The sequence below is a fragment of the Rutilus rutilus genome (assembly GCF_951802725.1).
Source record: "Rutilus rutilus genome assembly, chromosome: 15".
Taxonomy (NCBI): Eukaryota; Metazoa; Chordata; class Actinopteri; order Cypriniformes; family Leuciscidae; genus Rutilus; species Rutilus rutilus.
Window position 1 is genome coordinate 7496850 of NC_140220.1, and position 20214 is coordinate 7517063.

The 20214-nt window shown below is 36.5% G+C and overlaps 1 protein-coding gene across 1 annotated transcript in view; it reads right to left on the reverse strand.

Annotated features, from left to right (window-relative positions):
• igf2r (insulin-like growth factor 2 receptor) overlaps nt 1-19398 on the reverse strand; it is a 33758-nt gene extending 14360 nt beyond the window's left edge. Inside the window, exons 1-24 of the mRNA XM_084432906.1 lie at nt 19188-19398; nt 18687-18826; nt 15035-15153; nt 14162-14260; nt 13553-13685; nt 13215-13326; nt 12773-12884; nt 12537-12696; nt 11380-11560; nt 11170-11273; nt 10810-10965; nt 9866-10012; nt 9480-9767; nt 7515-7665; nt 7155-7332; nt 4098-4213; nt 3240-3399; nt 2966-3142; nt 2756-2857; nt 2563-2664; nt 2038-2212; nt 1392-1565; nt 771-914; nt 425-600 (exon numbers count right to left, since the gene is read on the reverse strand). Coding sequence (XP_084289032.1) covers nt 425-600; nt 771-914; nt 1392-1565; nt 2038-2212; nt 2563-2664; nt 2756-2857; nt 2966-3142; nt 3240-3399; nt 4098-4213; nt 7155-7332; nt 7515-7665; nt 9480-9767; nt 9866-10012; nt 10810-10965; nt 11170-11273; nt 11380-11560; nt 12537-12696; nt 12773-12884; nt 13215-13326; nt 13553-13685; nt 14162-14260; nt 15035-15153; nt 18687-18826; nt 19188-19306 — 3525 coding nt within the window. The 5' untranslated portion in view covers nt 19307-19398. The remainder of the gene's footprint in view (nt 1-424; nt 601-770; nt 915-1391; nt 1566-2037; nt 2213-2562; nt 2665-2755; nt 2858-2965; nt 3143-3239; nt 3400-4097; nt 4214-7154; nt 7333-7514; nt 7666-9479; nt 9768-9865; nt 10013-10809; nt 10966-11169; nt 11274-11379; nt 11561-12536; nt 12697-12772; nt 12885-13214; nt 13327-13552; nt 13686-14161; nt 14261-15034; nt 15154-18686; nt 18827-19187) is intronic.
• Nucleotides 19399-20214: the final 816 nt, after the last annotated feature.

Here is a 20214-nt window from a genome sequence, read left to right on the forward strand (position 1 = left end):
GAGTTTTTATCTTTTTTGTGATCCTGTTATTTGCCTAAATCTAAATAAAAATAAATAAAATACACCAGAATCAAAAACCCTAAAGGGGTTACAGAATTTGCTTATATTTAGCGGTCACTAATTAGGTACCAAACATTGGTTTGTAGTTACTTAGAAATTTACATTACACTTATATAAAAAATTTATATGGAATGATATTTTTTGATCAATAAAATAATTTAACAATAAACATTTAGACATAAATTTTAGGTTAGATTATAGTTTAAATATACATCATTTTTATAATCTAATAACTTTCATTCAAAAGAATATGAAATTACTTTTAAATTAATTAAAAAGGTATTGAGACACTAATTTGTTCCTTATTTGTGGAAAGTGCCATGGATAAAAATCTATTTGGACTTGTAACCAAGCACTTGCTTACAGGACTGTCATCACACTGGAAGATGATTCGGGTGGAGTAACGTCCTAAACCACACTTGTCCCCATTAAGATAAACAATACTGATGGAGCCATCTGGTGCAGCCTGCAGGCTGGACTGCACGTATCCCAGGTTCAAACTCCTGCCGTTGATCTGGCCACACGCTCCAATCGCTCCAGCTGCCAACAACAGAAATCTATTCGTTTATTACGTGGTCATTCAGACCAGAACTAATGTGTCAACCCTTGGTTGCAGTTATAAACAAACCATCAATCACAAAATACCCAGAACCAAGCTAGAAACAGATAGACCTTTCAAAGAGTCTGCCAACACATCAGTAGACACTCACCAGGGCAGCCCTGGACGCGAGGCAGTGGTTTACACACGTTGATGTAAAACTTTTGAGACCGGGCCTGATCCGAGGTGTCCAGAGGCACATAATAGTTTTCATCCAGGCTGAGGTCACCCAAGTCATACACTCTACCTTGTAAATCTGGAAATACAAGGGGAAACAGCTTGAGTTTGGTGATAATAGTGGTGCAGAAATGACACCTCAGTTTTAAAGTCACCATGAAATTAAAATGGACAATTGTTCGTTTTTATGGAATATTACAGCGTTTATAATAAATGGTTTATCCCTGTACATCATTATTTTTTTTAATTCATGTGCCCTCATGATCTTTAATCAGAATAACTTCCCCTCCCTCTTGCAGCGACATCTCTTCTCTTCTCTTTTCTGACGACGTTTACTGGCGCGAGGGCGGGACAATCTGTCACTCACCAATAGCAAACCACAACCATCCAATAAATTCCCCATGGACAAAATCAAGTCCCGCCCTACATTTATTCTTATTCAAAAAGCCATTTCACTCAGATATACATTACAATAGGAAAGACTCTCGCAAGTTCCATTTCATGCCGACTTTAAAAGCATGTTTTTGGTAAGTAAACGGAGCATGGGAAGGCTTACCAGTGATTTGGCAATCTACAGGAGCAGGCTCGCAGGCTAGTGCAGTGGAAAGCTCAAAGAACACATTGTGGGTTACGTGAGTGCTTGTGCCCAGCTCTTCCTGTATAAGCCTCAGGGAAGCTAGAGTGGCCTTTTGGTCACACACAAGATTAATGATGAAGGTGTCTTCGGTACCTGCAGTAGAGACGGGAAACAGGGTAAAAGTGGGTTCAGTCCGGGGCAGAACTGTTGTAACCTTAATGCAAGACTCTCTATAAGAGAGTTTTATACTTTACAAATAAATGCTGTTCTTTTGAACTTTGGAATTATTCATTAAGGAATCTGTTTCTCCAATATCTATAATAATAATAAATGTTTCTTGATCAGCAGATCAGCATATTAGAATGATTTATGAATGATCAAATGATACTGAACAGTTATTTTAAACTAAAAGTAATAACATTTCACAGTATTACTGTTTTTACTGTTTTTCTTTTTATCAAATAAATGCAACCTTTGTGAGCATAGGACACTTCTTTCAAAAAAAAGAAGAAAACCTTTCATCTATAAGCTATTTAATAAAGTTTTTTTATTTTTTATATCGGGACGCATAATATCTCTAACTAAAAGTGTAGGTCATTAGGTGATCTTTACACTGGCTACGCACCTGTTGGTTTGTCCATGGCCCCTTTGTATGTAAGAGTGAGAGCGCCATCGGTGGAGAACTGGAGAGATTGTTCCACCCCGACCTGACTCACGGGCTTATTATCTTCCAGCTCACAGCCGGACACAGGTTTATCTCCGACAGTTCCGCACTCTTTTACAGGGCCGCATATGTTCACCTACAGTAGACAGGAGGGGTATGTGACTTTTGGTTTCAATGTGTTATAATTGCACTAAAGACACATTTCAAGAGGGCAAAAATAAACTGGAGACAAACTTAAGAGTAGGACTGCACAGAATAATTGTGCTGAAAAAGTATCAGTATCAAAATTTTAGAACAATATGGTTTCATTATTTCTCAAATTCAAACTTAATAATAGTGAATACTTGACAATTACCGAATCTACTGAAAGTTTCATTTCATTAGTCATCCAATGCTGTTATTGCTATTTGTTGCTATTTAGTATCGATTTTAGTATAGATACAACCCTACTCAAGAACATTTGAAAGATTTGAAAGTGCTTCATACGACAAAGTCTTTTCCATGAGCCTTGACATGGTATCCGCTTTCAGAGGCCAGCGGCTGAAGGTTGAACTCAAAGCCATTGTTTGGATTTTTCACTGAGCATGTCTGTAGATAAAAAGAGAAATAAGAAACAAAATCTTCTTCATTTCCTCACATGAATCACTTTAAAAAAGAAAAAAAAAAGAAAAAGGTTGACCTGGTTGGTGTCAACAGCAGTTGAGATGGCACAGGCTGCTTCTGTGTCCCAAACAAAGTCAACGATACATTTCTGGTTCACCACAAAGCGAGGGCCAGATGGCTAAAGAAAAAGAGCAGAGAAAAATATACTGTTATCATATTGTTGTTGCCACTGATTTATAACTAAATAAGCCTTAAAAACAAGTAAAAGATCAAGAATGACTCTCACTGCTGTCCCAGATGAGCAGACAAAGTGGATACGTGTTGTGTACGTGGTCGTCACTCCATCCGCTTCACACATCGAACCATTCGTGTACTCCAACATTAGCTGGTCCTGATCCACTATCACCGGCCCTTTCTTAGCAATGCCCAAGTTACTGACCTCTACCTTCTCAGACAGGCCTTCCTGCTCAATTAACATGTACACACACGTTTTTTGTCAGTGTTGCAGTTTTATTTCACCATGTCCATTCTCCTCTAATGTTCACAATCAGTGAACTAACCTTGCCAGTCTCGAATTTTATCTCACAGACGGAAGCACTTCTGTCACAGCCAGGCACGGCTTTAAGAGGTCGACATACATTGATGTAGTACTTCCTTGGGCCGCTGGGGTCAGTCGTCTGCATGGCCTGCCAGTTCCTGCCTCCATTAGATACTGACAAACTGCGGAGAGGAAGGAAACAATTGATTCAGTTTAAAGCCATTGTTGTTAACACTGTCTAGCTTTCCTACCAGCACTTGTTCTGACACTGTCAAACATGTATTGAGAAGAGATTACACTGCCTTATGAATTGTTATATGGATTATTAGTGCACTTATATCAAGTAATCGTATCTAGTATCCAAAAACGTCTCTTATTTTAACAAAAAAGTTCAAATAAAAATAAAGTAAAATAAAAAAACTCTACGAACCAACAGACTAAAAAATACACATATTTAGTAGATAAAAGAGTGATGGAAATTGATACATTTTTAAATGTATCATTTTAAATGACAAGACATTTCTATGCCAATTCTATAAAAAAGGTCATTTTTTGTTGTCCATCTTAAAATATAAACGCCTATATTAGATTAATATACAGAGACAAGCCATTCAAAGGTTGATTCACTCATAAAGTGTGGACCAATAAAACATGGCACTGTTTGTTTAATCATCCGACCAGCAACATTGGCTCAACCAATGACATGAGTTTGGGAAGGGACTATCTGTTTGATTAATCAATGGCAAACGCGGAAGTATTCAGGTAACCAATTATTTGTTTAAACCAGTTTGATGACACTAGTGCAAAAATGTCACAGTTCACATTTACAGTAACATATTAATATTTCTCTAGGACATGAGTCTGTGAAAGGAGAGCTAACCTGGACAGGTCATACTGCTGCAGTGTTTTGGGGTCCGTCACGACACACTCGTGTGGTCTCTCCGGACAGGCGTAGGAAGTGTACCATTTAAAGTTATAAGTGTACTCATCCTCATCCTGCAGAAAAATATTCATAAATGTAGGATATTTTTATAAGACAAGACAAAAGCCTTAAGGCCCTGATATACTTCAAGAGAATTCGAAGAATTCAAAGATTGTCACTTTAAACAAAATAAAGTAAAAACAAAGTTCATTTGGATAGTGCGAAAAAGCACACCAAAGCTGGTAAACACCTTTGAACTACTATTGGTCTGTGGCGATTATGTAATAGGTGGGTGTGGCTCTGAGACTCCGCCTTCATTGATGTGGACATCTCTGGTTAATTTCATCTGTTCAGTCCGTCGAGCTCACACGTCCGCAAGTAAAACATGAACACGCTGGAGAGTGCTTTATAGTAGAAAATTAAGTTGTAATTCTGATTAAAAGTGGCACTGTTTTTTTTTCATTTTTAATACTGGTGCAATGTGTAATATTTCTGAGGATCTATTGACAGAAATGCAATATAAGATCCATAACTGTTTTCAGTGGTGTATAAAGACCTTACTTAATGAACCGTTCTGTTTTTATTACCTTAGAACGAGTCATTTATATCTACATAACCGCGGGCACCCCCTTCTATGAAGGCCGACATATCGTGACGTCATGTTTCTAACTTTCTACCGTAGCCGACAGCGAACAAACAGCGCTACAGAACGCGTTTCGTCACTAACTTGAATGAGAAGCAGCAGAAAAACACGCAGCAGAATACTCAGGTTGTCCCTGACTCTGCAAACGTGGAGAAAAACATGCTAGCTATTTCCCCTTACCTAGCTGCTTTGATGCTCTTACCCATAGCTCTTATCTTATACTAACTAGCATGGAAACAAGCTATGGTAAAGTCAGTGAATAAAAGACTAACACAATGATGAACAAGTAAAAATAACAATCGCAATAACATGTGGTTTTACTGAATAATTAAGTAAATATAATTTAATATAAAATATAATATAAATCATTGCTTGACTTGCTACTCTCTGCTGACTCAGACGACGACATCTTCCGATCCTACGTCGGCCACCGTAGCTTCTCCTTCGAGTTTGCAAAGGGAGGGATAGGCAGTGAGTGACTGGCTGTTTGCAATTCGCAAACCTCACCACTAGATGCCGCTAAAAATTACACACTGCACCTTTAAAGGTGAACTAAGTAACTTTTTTACCTTAACTGAACAGCTTCGGAGTCATTGGAATGGTCATATTACTTATTTCGGGTTGAATGGTGGTCGTTTCGCACCCCCCTGGTGCCCGTGAGCGGAAAATTCGCACTTGCAACTTTGAGACGGCGGGCCACCGGCCGCCGTGGCAGGAAGTATCGCGTGATATCAGGTCTCGCGATGTAAACAATTGCTTTACGGCCAAAATAAATCTGCTAAAATGCTGTCATTATTACGCTCCCTCACGCTGTTCGAACCCGAATGAAGAACATGTTTTAAAGAATGTCCCATCTGCTTTGATGTCGTTGATCTACTAGCCTCTGGTGTCTGAGAATCGCCAACGAGTTTTTACAACAGTGTTGTCAAATATCTATACCGAAGCTGTGGGGGGAGCTCTAGAGAGAAACCTGCGAGCAAAAAGCGAGAATACAGCGAAGAAATCGCGAAACTACTGAGTGCTGCTTTAAAGCAATATATTTTTTAAAGAGCTAATATAAATAAACATGACATGTCTTGTCTGGAGTGCCGAATTTCAGATCTTAAAGTCCCACAGAAGTGCCTTGAAATGCACAGCATTATTCAATGTGTTGACATTATTTGCAATGAAGCGGGACATATCGAACAAGCTCATCCCCTTTTTAAAATAGCCAATAGCTATTTATGTCACAGCTCGACTAGAACCGTTAAGATCGGTAAAACCGCAGTTTCCTCCTAATCTCTAACCGTTTCTCCTCCATATCGCTTAAAAAAAAGAAAAAAGCATTCTGCGCAGAATTCAAATGGGTTTGATACATTTTCTGGTCTCCGCCAACTTGTGCATAAGATCCACTCTGTGTATCGTGTCTCTGATGCGGAGCAGACTGTGTGCGTGATACGGCTATGTAAAGCTATGTAAATCTTTTGAATAACTGTTTGAATTTTCCTTGTTTTTATTTTGTGATTCCTCTCTATGTGAAGCACTTTGAATTGCCATACTGTATGAAATGTGCTATATAAATAAACTTGCCTTACCTAACGACGGTTCGTGTGACACTAATGTGAAACCAGATTTCATTCGCCCCAATGGTAATCATTTACACTGTCCGAATCGTTCCCATCCCCTATATAGTGCACTATGTACCATTCACCATGTAGAAAATAGTAAATGTGTCATCAAGTGACCGATGTTAGCAGCAGATTCAGTGTCTATTTATAATGTAGGGGGCGGGACGCTTTAGATTCTAGAGAGCATTTGATTGGACAGAATATCTGATGAGAAGCTGAAGTGCAGAGTCATGTCATCAAAATCATTAATCAATACATATTGGCGGAACTGAGAGGCTGAAAGTTTAGAACGCTTATATCTTCTTAAAATGCAAATTTTGTCATTGTTTTGGAGCACACTAGCTTATAGATAACATATTCATACTAAAAGCCAAAAAAACTTCAATTTTGATTTCATAGGGACTTTTTTCACTGCTGTCATTTTTGTTGTGTGTTTATTTTGTTATTAAACGGAAAGCACTCAGCATATATTTACATATTCATCTAAACACGGAACTAGCAGCGTGAGTTGCATTAGGATGTACAGTAACTGTATACCGCAGCAAACATACTTCAGGTTTACCCCTAAGAACAAAAAACATTGCTGTGAGTATATCAGGGCCTTTATAGGAATAACATCTGAAGGTGTGTCCAATGCAAAGCTTGAGACAAAAATGCTTAGCACACATCCCTTTATGTTAGAGTAGCGTTACTTGAGGTGAGGCTAAAAATATTTATTGTGTGTGAACAGTCAGCACAAACACAACAAATGAGCAGGTGTGATACCTGAAACTCTGGTTTGCCTGGACCGGCCTCTCTGTCACAGAGGAATGAAATGTGTGTGGAACGCTGCGTGTGCTGCTTGTTGTTGTACTGAGAGCCATTTTTGTAAGTCAACTGGATCATGCCATCATAGTAAGAAAGCCTGGAGTTGAACTGGCCGAGATTCCAAGAGTTTGTGCCGCTGCAGAGACCAAACAAAAAATGGTTCACAGTGAAATCTTATTGGTTCAAAAATCACTGTTAAACATCAAATATGTTGTGCTTGGCTAGATTCCGTTGCTTCATATTACATTTCACAAGTGAGGACAGAAGAAACTTGTTGGATTGTACCTTGTTAAATTTAAATGACCAAGGTGAACTTACCTCTGGTCAACTTGACAAGCCCCTGCTGTTTCTGGACACTGTGCGGCCTTAACATTGCCACACACGTTGATGAAGTAGTCATACTTTTCCCTGGACATGTTATAATAACCTCCACTAAGTTTCTGAAGGGGGGACAAATCAAACGAAATTCCTGCAAAGAAACAGAAGCACATTTAAAAGCAGCCCTAAAAGAGGCCAAATAAACCCCATGACCTTTAACCACTAAGACACTATCCCCACAGCAATAAAGCAGAGAGTACACTAAAATTATAAGCACTATAGATCAGAATTTTTTTTTTTTTAAATAAAAATTTAAATTATTATACTTTTAGTTTAATTAAGTGTAGGGCTGCACGATATTGAAGAAAAATGCGCTATGTCATAACTCAAATAATGCAATATTCGATATGCGATACGATAATGCTTAAAGTGTGTAAAATAAACGTATATAAATATATTTCAAATAAAATAATTTTTCACATTCTTTTTGTAACAAGAAAATATCCCTAAGGCCCGGTTTCACAGACAGGGCTTAGACTAAGCCAGGATTAGACCATAGATCAATTAGGACATTTAAGCAATTTTTATAAACATGCTTAGAAAAAAACATTACCGATGTGCATCTTAAAACTAAAAAGGCACTGATATATTTTTAAGATCAGTCAGTGCAAGTTTATTTCAGTGGAAACAGCTCAGACTTACATTTTAGTCTAGGACTAGTCTTAAGCCCTGTCTGTGAAACCAGGGGTATACCTTCTGAAAGTGAACAGCAGTGTTTTACTGTAACATAAGAAGTGTTGTTTTAACATCAGTGTAAACCACGGGGTTTAGGGTTTCAGGTAGGCCTCCATTAGGTTTAACAACAGAAACTGAATAATCATATGTAAAAATTAAACACTGCTTAGTTTTCACTGTATGAATTAAATATATACTGATTCTTATTAAAGCTACAAAAGTTATTCTGCCAAGAGCAGTGAGTGATTTTCTCTTTCTTTTGTTCATGATTTTCTCTTTCTTTTGTTCATGATTTTCTCTTTCTTTTGTTCATGATTTTCTCTTTCTTTTGTTCATGATTTTCTCTTTCTTTTGTTCATGATTTTCTCTTTCTTTTGTTCATGATTTTCTCTGTCTTTCTGTCTGTCTCTGTCTTTCTGTCTGTCTCTGTCTTTCTGTCTGTCTCTGTCTTTCTGTCTGTCTCTGTCTTTCTGTCTGTCTCTGTCTTTCTGTCTCGGTCTTTCTGTCTCTCTCTGTTCATGATTTTCTCTGTCTTTTGTTCATGACCCCAGTTATTGCAAGCTGTTGCGATATGCATATCGCGATATATACATTTGCGATATTTCGATAATTTCTATATATTGTGCAGCCCTAATTAAGTGTAGTTTACTTTATTTTAAATTAAAAATAAACCAAGCTTAAAAAAAAATAATGTTTTTGCACAGAAAAATCTTAACATGGTGGAATAATCCAGTTTGGGAGAAGACATATTATAATGGATACAGATTAAACAGTTTTTGCCAATTGTACCAGCGTTATTACTATTATAGGTTTTAATAATATTTTGAATTACATTTTATGCTGTCCGTTTTTTTCCGGTATCATTTTAATTTCAGTTAAAGTGTTAGAAATTTTGTTAAACTAAATGTATATGAGAAATATTTTTAATTTATTTTAATTGTTTATTTTTTATGGTTTTAGTTTCAGCTATTATAATAACCCTTCATTTTAACTAAAAAGTAAAACTATATAAAACAGGTTTTGGAAAACTTTTCTTTAAGTTTTGGAAAAATTTCTTGTTAAATAAGTTGTAAAGAACTAAAAACAGAATTTTTTATCACAAAAGCACACAAAACTACTGAAATGAAAATGAAAAATGAAATTATGAAAATAAAATCTAATTCAATATATCAATAAATACTATAAATAGTATATATAAGAAATATACATAAAAATAACACTGTCCAGTACCTGCTTGTGGGTCTTCCACCTTGCAGTCGTTCCCTTCTGTTTTGGAGAGGACGCAGGCCGAAGCAGTGAACCACTCAAACTCATAGATGCAGCCGTCACTGGACACGCTCCTCAGGACCGGAGCGCTCTCAACATCTCCAGGCTTACACTTCAGAGTGATGATCGTTCTCACCTTCATGTTCTCTCTGCATTTGTCTCCGTCAGTGTAAATGAGTCTGATGTCATCTCCTTCTGTCGCCTTTTGAGGAGAAGTCAGGAATTTGCCCAAGTTCAATGTTTTCCCATTTCCTAAGCGGAGAAAAAATGGGTTAGAATGAATCATCATGAGTATGATAAAACTGAACACATTATCTAGATTTATCCAGGATCTCTAATGGCACACTGACCAACTGCACATATCGCTGCGTCCTCAGGGCAAGAGCTGGCCGCCCGATCCTGGATGATTTTATGACAAACATTGATGTAAAAACGCTTCTTATCAGAATCCGCTGCCTTGGCGTCCACTGCCTCCCAGTTTTGAGATCCTTCAGATTCTGAGAAAACAAACATTCGCAATAAGTGGAGTTGGTACAAGTACCTTTTAAGATGTTTACAGAAACATTCATAGTTTTGAGAATGGGTTTCAAACTACCAGCCTGAGATCATTTTATATGGCCCATCAAATGCTCATGATTAATACTTGAATTCAGCTTGCAAATAAGTATTTCCACTTACTAAACTACATAATTGTTTGAGTTTTAATGTTACTAATTTCAGTCTGTTCCGGTGTCTAATAGTATGGCTTGGAATAGTGTGTAAAAAAAAAAAAAAAAGTATAGTACTTTTATTGTGCAAAGATGCAGTATATTGACAGGCATTTATAATGTTACAAAAGATTTATATTTCAACTAAATTGTTCATTTGAACTTTCTATTCATCAAGAACAAACATTTAATCACAGTTTCTAGTCTTAAATCACAGCACAACTGTTTTCAACATTGATAATAAGAAGAAATATTTCTTTAGCATCAAATCAGCATATTAGAAGGAGACCATGTGAAGTCTAGAGTAATGGCGCGTGAAAAATCAGCTTTGCCATAAAATATATTAAAATAGAAACTGGTTATTTTGATCTGTAATAATATTTCACAATAGTACTGTTTTTTTATATAACTTAAATAAATGCAGCTTTGGTGAGTATGAGTCTTCCTTTAAAAATATTACAAAAATCTTACCAACCCTGAAATTTTTAACAGTAGTGTTTTAACAAAAAAAAACATCATAAAGCCAGTTTTTATGATCGATCATTGCCGTCACTTCCCAGTGCACAAGTGATCTTTCTCATCTTTACCTGGGTAGCGTGTTAAAGGTGACAGATCATAACGCTTCTTGTGGTCTGTGACACGACACAGCAAGTCCTCCTTCTCCTTCACACAAGCGTACGCGGTTTGCCAGTTGAAGTAATACGTGCAATCAGACTCTCCCGTAAAAACCGGCAGGCCATTCCCTGAAAACCACAAGCCTGCTGTGAGCGGAACATTTTGAAAAGACTAAATTTGGACATGAAACAAGGTCGTCTAGGTCACGTTGTTGCACTTCCTTCCTTTTGGTTCTCAGACCATTAAGCTTCCTCAATCAGGCAGTGTTAAAACAGTGGTCTCATCAGCACTTGACTTCACAAGTCACTGTGTTGAGTCATGGTGTTACTCACCAGCAGTTGCATTGCACTCAAAGTTAATAATGGTCATGCGCTGGAATCCTGTGCTACATCTGCTGCCGTCTGGGTAGATTAGTGTGAGATCTCCATCTGAATATCTTAAGATAAAAGGCAAAGAGTTAAGACTGCTCATCATTTTAAATTCTGCACTGCATTTAAGGGCTGTGGAAATCAGTAACAAATAAAATGTGAGTAAAACCGAACCTCAGCGTTTGGTTCTGGAATCTCCCAGCAATCTTCTTCACATTCCCGGTGTCTTTGACTTGGCAGGAGGATACGTAACCTTTGCCACACTCACCAGCACTGGTCTCCCCGCACACGTTCAGATAGAAGGTATAGCTGTCACTGCCACTTGTTGCCTCAGCCATATAGGGTGTGTCAGTAGCTAAAATATGAAGAATGGTAAATAGTACAATGGAAACACCATGTTATTTGAACAGAGTACAATGCCAATGTCTTGTTTTTTGACTGAAAACCATGGAAATACTATGATTTTGGGACATGGTACCATACCATTATCATGCTTTTAGACATCAATGGTATCAGTGTTATTTTAGGATTATTTATATACCATTTGCCAAGGCAACACAAGTTTTTCATATTTATATATTTATATTAGCTTTACTTCAACTACTGAAACCTTTTAATAGTACCACTGTACCATGATACTGGTATATCTGTGGTTTATTCAATTAATGTACTCATTAAAGGTGCAGTAAGTGATTTCTTAAACGCTGTTGAATGTGGATCAGATCATGCACCACAACACACTTGTAGCCAATCAGGAGAGAGTAAGCAAGAGGGAGATTTGTAGAAAGAGGATGAGAGACATTACAAAAGAGAAAAGCTCAGAGGAATATCACTGGAAAAAGAAGGGTTAGGATCAGGCAAGAGCTTTAGGACCGCGTTAATATTAGAAAAGCATTCCAGCGCTGGAGAGGCCTTAAGTGTGAAGGGCTGAAAACGTCCGCTGAGGTTGCGTTGTTTCTGCTCCATAATATGCAAGTAACATTGGTTTTGCTATAATTCACAGAACCAATAAATACTGTTGTTGTAATGTTAGCTATAGTAACAGGACAGTTTTGAGTGTCATTGTTTGCCTGGAGCTGCTGTGCTGCTGGCGACTAACAACCAACTCTTGTTTGTATATACTTTTGTGTACTATATGTTCATTATTTGTTCTTCCTTGTTGTTTGTTCGTCATCTTCGCTTTATTTTTCGATATTTGTTGCTTTCAAATATCAACAGAATTTCTCAGAAAATCACTTACTGTACCTTTAAAGACCACATAAAATTCATCGCTCCTTCATTCTTTCCACAGAAAAATGTACATCACTTTCTAAACTATCAATTTAACTCACAGCTGTGTGTCAGGTGACTTAGGTCGATGGAGATGTCGTGCTGATCACTGGTAAGTTTGCAGTCGTGACTCTCCAGGTAATCTCTGTGGCAGGCGTACTCCGTCACCCACTCGATCTCATACCGACAGTTTGAGTTGCTGATCATCTTAGGGTTACTTCCCTGATAAACCATTGAGAAAACTGAGCTCAAGGAGTACAATAGGTACAATAAGATGAAACACTAGGCATCTTCTTACCGCCTGTCTTGTAGAGGGACAAATTAATGTAATCGTCACTGCTGGACTGTGGCCATCACATAAGTCTGGGATTTTGTCTGGAGTCTGGAGTCCCTCGTACCGCAGCCTTAGTCTGAAAAAGAGAACATCAGTTACGCTGTTCCTGTTTTCAACACTGATAATAATGAGAAGTGTTGAGAAGCAAATCAGCTTTTCAGAATGATTTCTGAAGGATCATGTGACACTGAAGACTGGAGTAATAGTTCTTGAACATTCAGGTTTGACAACAAAGGAATAAATTACAAAAACAAAATATATATAATAATAAAAAAAATATATATAATAATAATAATAAAAAAAAATTATATTATGTGTGTGTGTGTGTGTGTGCATTTTATTTTATTTTTTCTGAACAGCAGTGTAATAAACTTAATAACAAATTAGCTAATAAATGATCCCATACTTGTCATTGGAGAGCAACTCGAGCTGGTGAACGGGCTGACCCATGTCGAAGGAATCTTTGCCAGAGATGAGACAGGCAGCAGATCCCTCAGGACAGACACTTCCAGCAAGATCTGAACAGAGAGACATTATCTTAGTTATCTGCATTGCACTGTTAAATTATTTGGTTGTTTAAATAAGAACCTGCTCAGGTGCTTTGCGGATTGTTTGGTTTAAAGCAGCTATATAATCAAAATGTTTGTTGACTGGTTTCCAAACTCTTGAGAAGTGCACACCCCCACACTGTGTCCCAACACCGCTATGGATAAATATGATAAAAATATTTTTTTGGAAACTCACTTAGACTTCTGCATATATTAATGTAGAAATCACTTTCATCATCTGGGTCGTCAACCAGGTAGCCGTCCGACAGTTTTATCAGTGGGTTGAGGTCATGCTTCTTTCCATCCGAGTCAAAGGCATAGCAGGGGACCTTTAAAAATGCATTGAGTGGTGAATTTGAATTTAAGTCACTGCCATATACTCTATTTGTTGTATTATAAATAAGATATATATAAGATATGAGGCAGAATATTTAAAAAAGGGATTTTCACATTTTCTGAAAATATGATTGGTGCTTGGATTAGCATAATAAAATAATTAGTTTTCCCCAAATTCATATGTATACTATTTCAACGGGTAAATATATACATAAACAAACTGTGTGAAGCAATTAAATTAACTTATATGTGCTTTTCACAAGTTGAAAATGATAATGTTCTTCTTAGATAATTCTTTATGCAGACTATGCATAACTCAGAAAAATGATTTGTTCAAGCATGAGTTTAATTCATTATTTTCTCACTGAGAACAAATGAAAATGCCAAACACACACATTTACACATTCACACCTCCCCCCACATTCGTGCTACAACTGAAATGTCAGCACGTCTCATCAACTTTACTCACCTCCTTATGCGGTGTAAATTTATCACGTTTGCAGGCGAAATACGTCCTCCATTCAAAGTAATGCACACACTCAGAGACGGTGACAAACTCAGGTGTGCCCTTTGAAGAAAAACAAAAAACACAAATGTAATGTAAATCAGCAAGCAATGTGCTAAAAATGTTTGCAGCGGGGTTATTATTGTACACAAACTATTTAAAACATTTCTGTCAATTGAAATAAAAATGTAAATATATTATAATAAAAAAATTTATGTATGTATGTATATATATATATATATAAATATATGTGTGTGTGTGTGTGTGTGTATATATATAAAAAATATATCGATTAATTGCGATTAAATCGCATCTAATATAAAAGTTTGTGTTTATATAGTATATATATATATATATATATGTGTGTGTGTGTGTGTGTAGATGTATATATACTTTTATGTATCGATTTGACAGTCCTAATATTAGTTGAAAAACAAAACAAAAAAAAAAGTGAAATGTTGCCTTGGCAATGACCTGAAATAATTTTTAAAACTATGTATTAAGACAAAAAAAATCTATCTATCTATCTATCTATCTATCTATCTATCTATATATATAGGGACAAATTTCAGCACAAACAAACAATAAATAAATATAGTCTAGTGATAGTAATAACAAGCCAAACTATATAAGACGTTCAAGTATCCATCAAAGCCCATTTTGAGTAACTTCAGCCACAACTACTTTTACTTTGCCTCATTATTATATCAAGTTTTCCATCTATGTCATTTCTTCCTGCGCAGCAAGAAGGTGGAAGGAAACAAACAGCTTTGCAAATGCCACAGTCTGTTCACAGGCACCTCTGACTAACAGCGCATGCTGCGCACGAAAGCTCACCATTGTTTTGCCGCATTGAAAGGTGATGCTGCTCTGAAAGTTGCTGCTCTTGTCGTTGCATTTCCTCGAGCTGTTGAAATCAAGCACAGCAGTAGAGTCCTTCCGCAAGGAGAGCTCACCTATGGAGAAAAAAGCTTGTTTGACAGCAGAAGTGTGTCTGCATAGCAATAAGACACTAAACCTGAAACTGTTTTTCAGCAAGCTGGTAACATAATACAACTGCCGAAAGTTATTGCTATATATTAACACACTCTATATGCAGTTAGACTTTAGAAATAAGAACAAAATCAAAAGTAATTTGTAAATGCAGAGTTGTGTCTAGCACAAGAACAACACACACAAAACTGTTCGTTCAAACCCAAGTCAACTAAAGTTTATCAGCACAAACAAATCAGAAAATGTCTCTGTGACACCCAACAAGATAAAAATATTACAGCATGTGATCTGGAGAGGTTGGCCAAACATCTAGCAGTTCACAACCCATGGGAACAAGCAGCATGAGAAGAAGATAACCTAATAAAACGTAACAGACGGTTCCATAAACATGTTGGCTAGAGCCGGACAAACTATGGCTGAAATTTTAGGCCACTCGAGAACATTTATCATGCCATCCGTGGAGAAAGCTAATAAACTCTAGTATACTACTGCACAGTATTTTATACATACTATATATTTTTATTATTTTAAAACAGTGGGCATCATACAAAAATAAATGCTTACAAAGACAGAAGAGCATTACATTGTCATCACATGACCTCACTGTGTTGTTTATATTTAATTCAGCATGTGCCACTTCAATTATTTCATTGAAATTAGAAATGTTAATTTAACAAATATTATGCATGATTATTCCAAATTAGAGTAAAATTGTCTTAACTTACTTAATGCAATCGTCTCAAATAATGAAACAAGAAGAATCAAAATTGTCATACCATGCGCACTGCATTGTGGCATACAATGCTCATGCAGTGTGCTCTGCTTCTACATTTCACATTTTGCCAATTGTATGGTATCATAAAGGTATTCCATGCATAAAAAGGCATATCGCACACAGTATACACACTGCATTAATAAGAATTGTACATAAAGTTACATACAGTTGACTTGCATAGTATTTTTTTTTCCTACTATAGAAAATCAACGGCTACCTTCAACAGTTTGATTACCAACATTCTTAAAAATATCTTCTTTTGTGTTCAGCAGAATAAAGAAACTCATAAAGGTTTGGAATAACTTGAGGGTGAGTAAGGGATGACAACTTTTTAACTTTTGGGCGAACTATCCCTTTAAGTCTGCGAACATTCTTTCATTCTTCCATTTGTCCTGTTGTCGACAGACTCAAGTGCGTGGAGTGTATGTCAGAAACTGAACGCGCATCTGTATACTGTATCCAGTGTGACAACAACATCACTGATTATAAGGGGTTCTACTAACGCAATGATCACAACTAGGGTAGGCAAATTTCAGCAGTTAAGTGACTGAATGCAAGTGGCCTATGTTGGGATAATGTATTCATTAATGTTTTGCAATGATATGCAAATGTATTTGCCCGTGTGACATCACAGATCCCGCAATATCAAATCAAGCCCTTTTTGGAACTTGCTTAAATAAATGTTTATAATGAGGAGGACATTTTATTTATATTTGGAAGTCCATAGTATCTAAAAGACTCATACTTCAGACCTCTAAGCTTGTGATAGGACTAGCGCTTCATGATTTATAATATGTGACGGAGCCTGACATTTTAATTACTGCTATTTAAATACTGTCACTTACTTACAAAACAGGCATTTTTCTAATTGTCATATTCTACGAGTGCACCTGCTACTAGATAACTTTGACCTACTTATTGTGAATCACAAATAAACGACAGCAGGAACACGAGATAAAGAATACCACGATATGTCACTGAGCAGCATACACACTTAAATGAATGCAAAAGCTTTCAGATGCATTGACACTATTGTGTGAACCACACATTAAAGGGCCGGAAAGCCCCATAACAGATGCAAAACAACCACCAAAGAGTGACACCAAGGACGAACGAAATACTATATAAATAGACATCACACAATGGTGTTTGAATGCTTTTCTTACAGGGGTGGAAAATAAACAAATTATACAATGTATGTAATATGGCTGAAAGTGAATATAATGAATATATAGCACAGATTCAATCAGCAAGATTAACATCTGCAAGTTGTCTTATTTTGTCACTGGGTCACATGGTATGTGATGCAATATCTGGTAAATATATTGTGTTTGTTCTGACAACAAATGAAATTGACTCCATTTAAATCTTGGGCAAACAGAAGCAGACTCAGATCGCTATTGGTCAGGGTTTTCATTTGATAGGTTTGTGTCATATGGAGGTCAGCTGACTAAAAGGATAAGGCCAAACAAACAAGTGCTCTGTCATGCAGCTCTCGCTCACAAATGTTAAGTGCCGTGCACAGCTATATGACACGTGCTATAACAGCCCTGGGTTTATTGGGATGTTATCTAATGCAAAGGCAGAAAATGAGAACTATTTAGCGCACTTCCTTTAAAGAGTTTTAATGTTTAACAAAACAATCGTTTCTTTCTTTGACTTGAATCAATAGGAAATGGCATCACATGACCAAAACGATTAAAAGGGTGAATCTTGAGCGAAAACATGTTTAGGTCACATTTCACCACAAAATTAAAAGAAAACAAAGGGAAAGAAAAGAAAATATATACACTGCCATTCAAAAGTTTGCGTTCAGTTAATATTTTTTAAGTAGTTAATACTTTTATTCATGCATTAAACTGATCAAAAAGTGAGAGTAATGACATTTGTAATTTTATAAAGATTTTGATTTTAATTAAATGCTGTTCTTTTAAACTTTATGTTCATCAAAGAATCTTGAAAACAAACAAAAAAAGTATCAGTTTCCAGACAAATATTAAGTAGCACAACTGTTTTCAACATTGATAATAATGAGAAATGTTTCTTGAGCAGAAAATCAGCGTATTAGAATGATTTCTGAAGGATCATGTGACACTGAAGACTGGAGTAATGATGCTGAAAATTCAGCTTTGACGTCACAGGAATAAATTACATTTTAACATGTATTAAATGGTTGTTTTAAATTATAAAATGTATTTAACATTATAACTGTTTTTCCTGTATTTTTAATTAAATAAATGCAGTCTTGATGAGCATAAGACACTTATATTCTAAAGTCTTACCCAATCTTTTAAATGGTAGTGTATAAGTAATTATATATTACATAAAGAAAATAACCTCTATTTTAGGACCGATAGAATTAAAAAACTTGAATTTGGAAAATCTGAAAACAATGTTCTCATAGAGGTCTTGGATCAGTGCTACTCTCACAGATGGTATCATGCCTATCTTAATTACTACTAAATCAAACAATCATTCAAAAATGTCTTATCAGCATACAGTAGAACTGGTAATCACTATCCCATACCAGAAAACAGAATATTCACAATAGAAAAACACTTGGACCTGATAAAAATGAACATTAATAAATGTATGCAATACTATTTAGGATGAGTAAAGCACAGGTACGATAAAGTGTTTTGTGCTTTTATTTTATGAACATTGCTGTTGCAGTTTGGCTGTGTATGGTGTGATCTTGGCACATTGATGCATTGCACTTACCCACTGACTGATGCTGGTTGCTCGTAAGATTGTGGGCACAGACCGCACTTCCTTTTCCACATTCTGTGTCTGGAGACGAATCACAGATCTTCAAAGTGTAGCTCACATTGCTGTCCTGGTCGATGGCCTCCCATTTGTAACTTCACAGTCAGTAACACACACACACAACAATTTAATTTGAACCCATTTCCAAGATCAGAATGTATTTCAATTACATGACATCATTGGATCATAACACAAGCTGAATGTCTAAATGAATGCATTTCTTTTGTCTCAGGTGAGACAAAGTGTCTGTTATGGTTTTGATTAGGTCCAGGCATGTACCTTGATGCGCCCAGGCTAAAGAAGGGCCATGAACTGTATAAAAGCAGTGATCAGCAAACTAGATCATGTTTAAACGCATGAATTTCTTTCTCAACAAGTGTTTATATTAACCATCATGGTTTGCCAGTCATGATCAGCATTAAGAGTGTTTGTTTATTTATTTATTTAAGATCTCACCTGCACAGATCCTTGTACCATGGGCTGGCATCCGACTTCACTGCTGATGTGACATACTGAAGCAGTATGAAACTAGAAATAACAGTAGCGACGACTCCGCAAACACGAATACGACCCATATTTTACGCAAAGAAATAAATTAGTGTGCACAGTCCGACATGATACAGCAGTCCTTTCTGATTACTGATCATTACCGTTACAGGAACCACTCAGTCACATGACGGCATGACATGTGGTACAGGTCACGTGGTTCGCTCCGCTCGAATAAGTAGAATGACAGCAACGTGGAAAGGATCGTCCAAAATGGGCGTGACTTGGCGGCACAGACATTTTTAAATATGTAAGAGATTATTGAAAATTACAGCTGCATTATCGAAACATAAAACCCTGACCAGAATCATTACACTCAGTAGTCACTTTTTCTGTAACGTCTGACTGTCGGCTTACCAAATAAATAATTATATTCGTTTGTGTTGATGGGAATGTTTTAACATCTTACTTAAATATTTCGCTAGGAAAATATCCAGAACAAATATCTAGAACAAAACAACAAAATGCTACATTATATAATACATAATAAATATAATAATTATTGTAATTAATCCTTGGTAAATACAGTATTTTTTAAAAAAAATTGCGTCAATTCAACATTTCGTCTTCAAAGTGATCTCCCTTTCTATTTTATCATTTGTTGTTAGTCTATGATTTTTACCCGCATTTGGCGGGTGTTCAATGGATGAGTTGGTTGTTTGAGCCGCCATGCGCCCCCTCGTGGACGATATTTGTGTCGCATGAAACATTTAAAAATGTGTGATATGTGCCATCTAATATTTGCCAATGAGTCATCGTTACAAAACAAATGTATGTCCTGTTTTGTTAACTATACTATATTCCAGAGAGAACAATAAACCATTCATAAAGCCAGTGCATGTGTACATGCAATCACTACAGATGCACTGACTGTAATAATTATAATGTGTAATAACCATGTTATAACAGTCAGGATGGCCGAGCGGTCTAAGGCGCT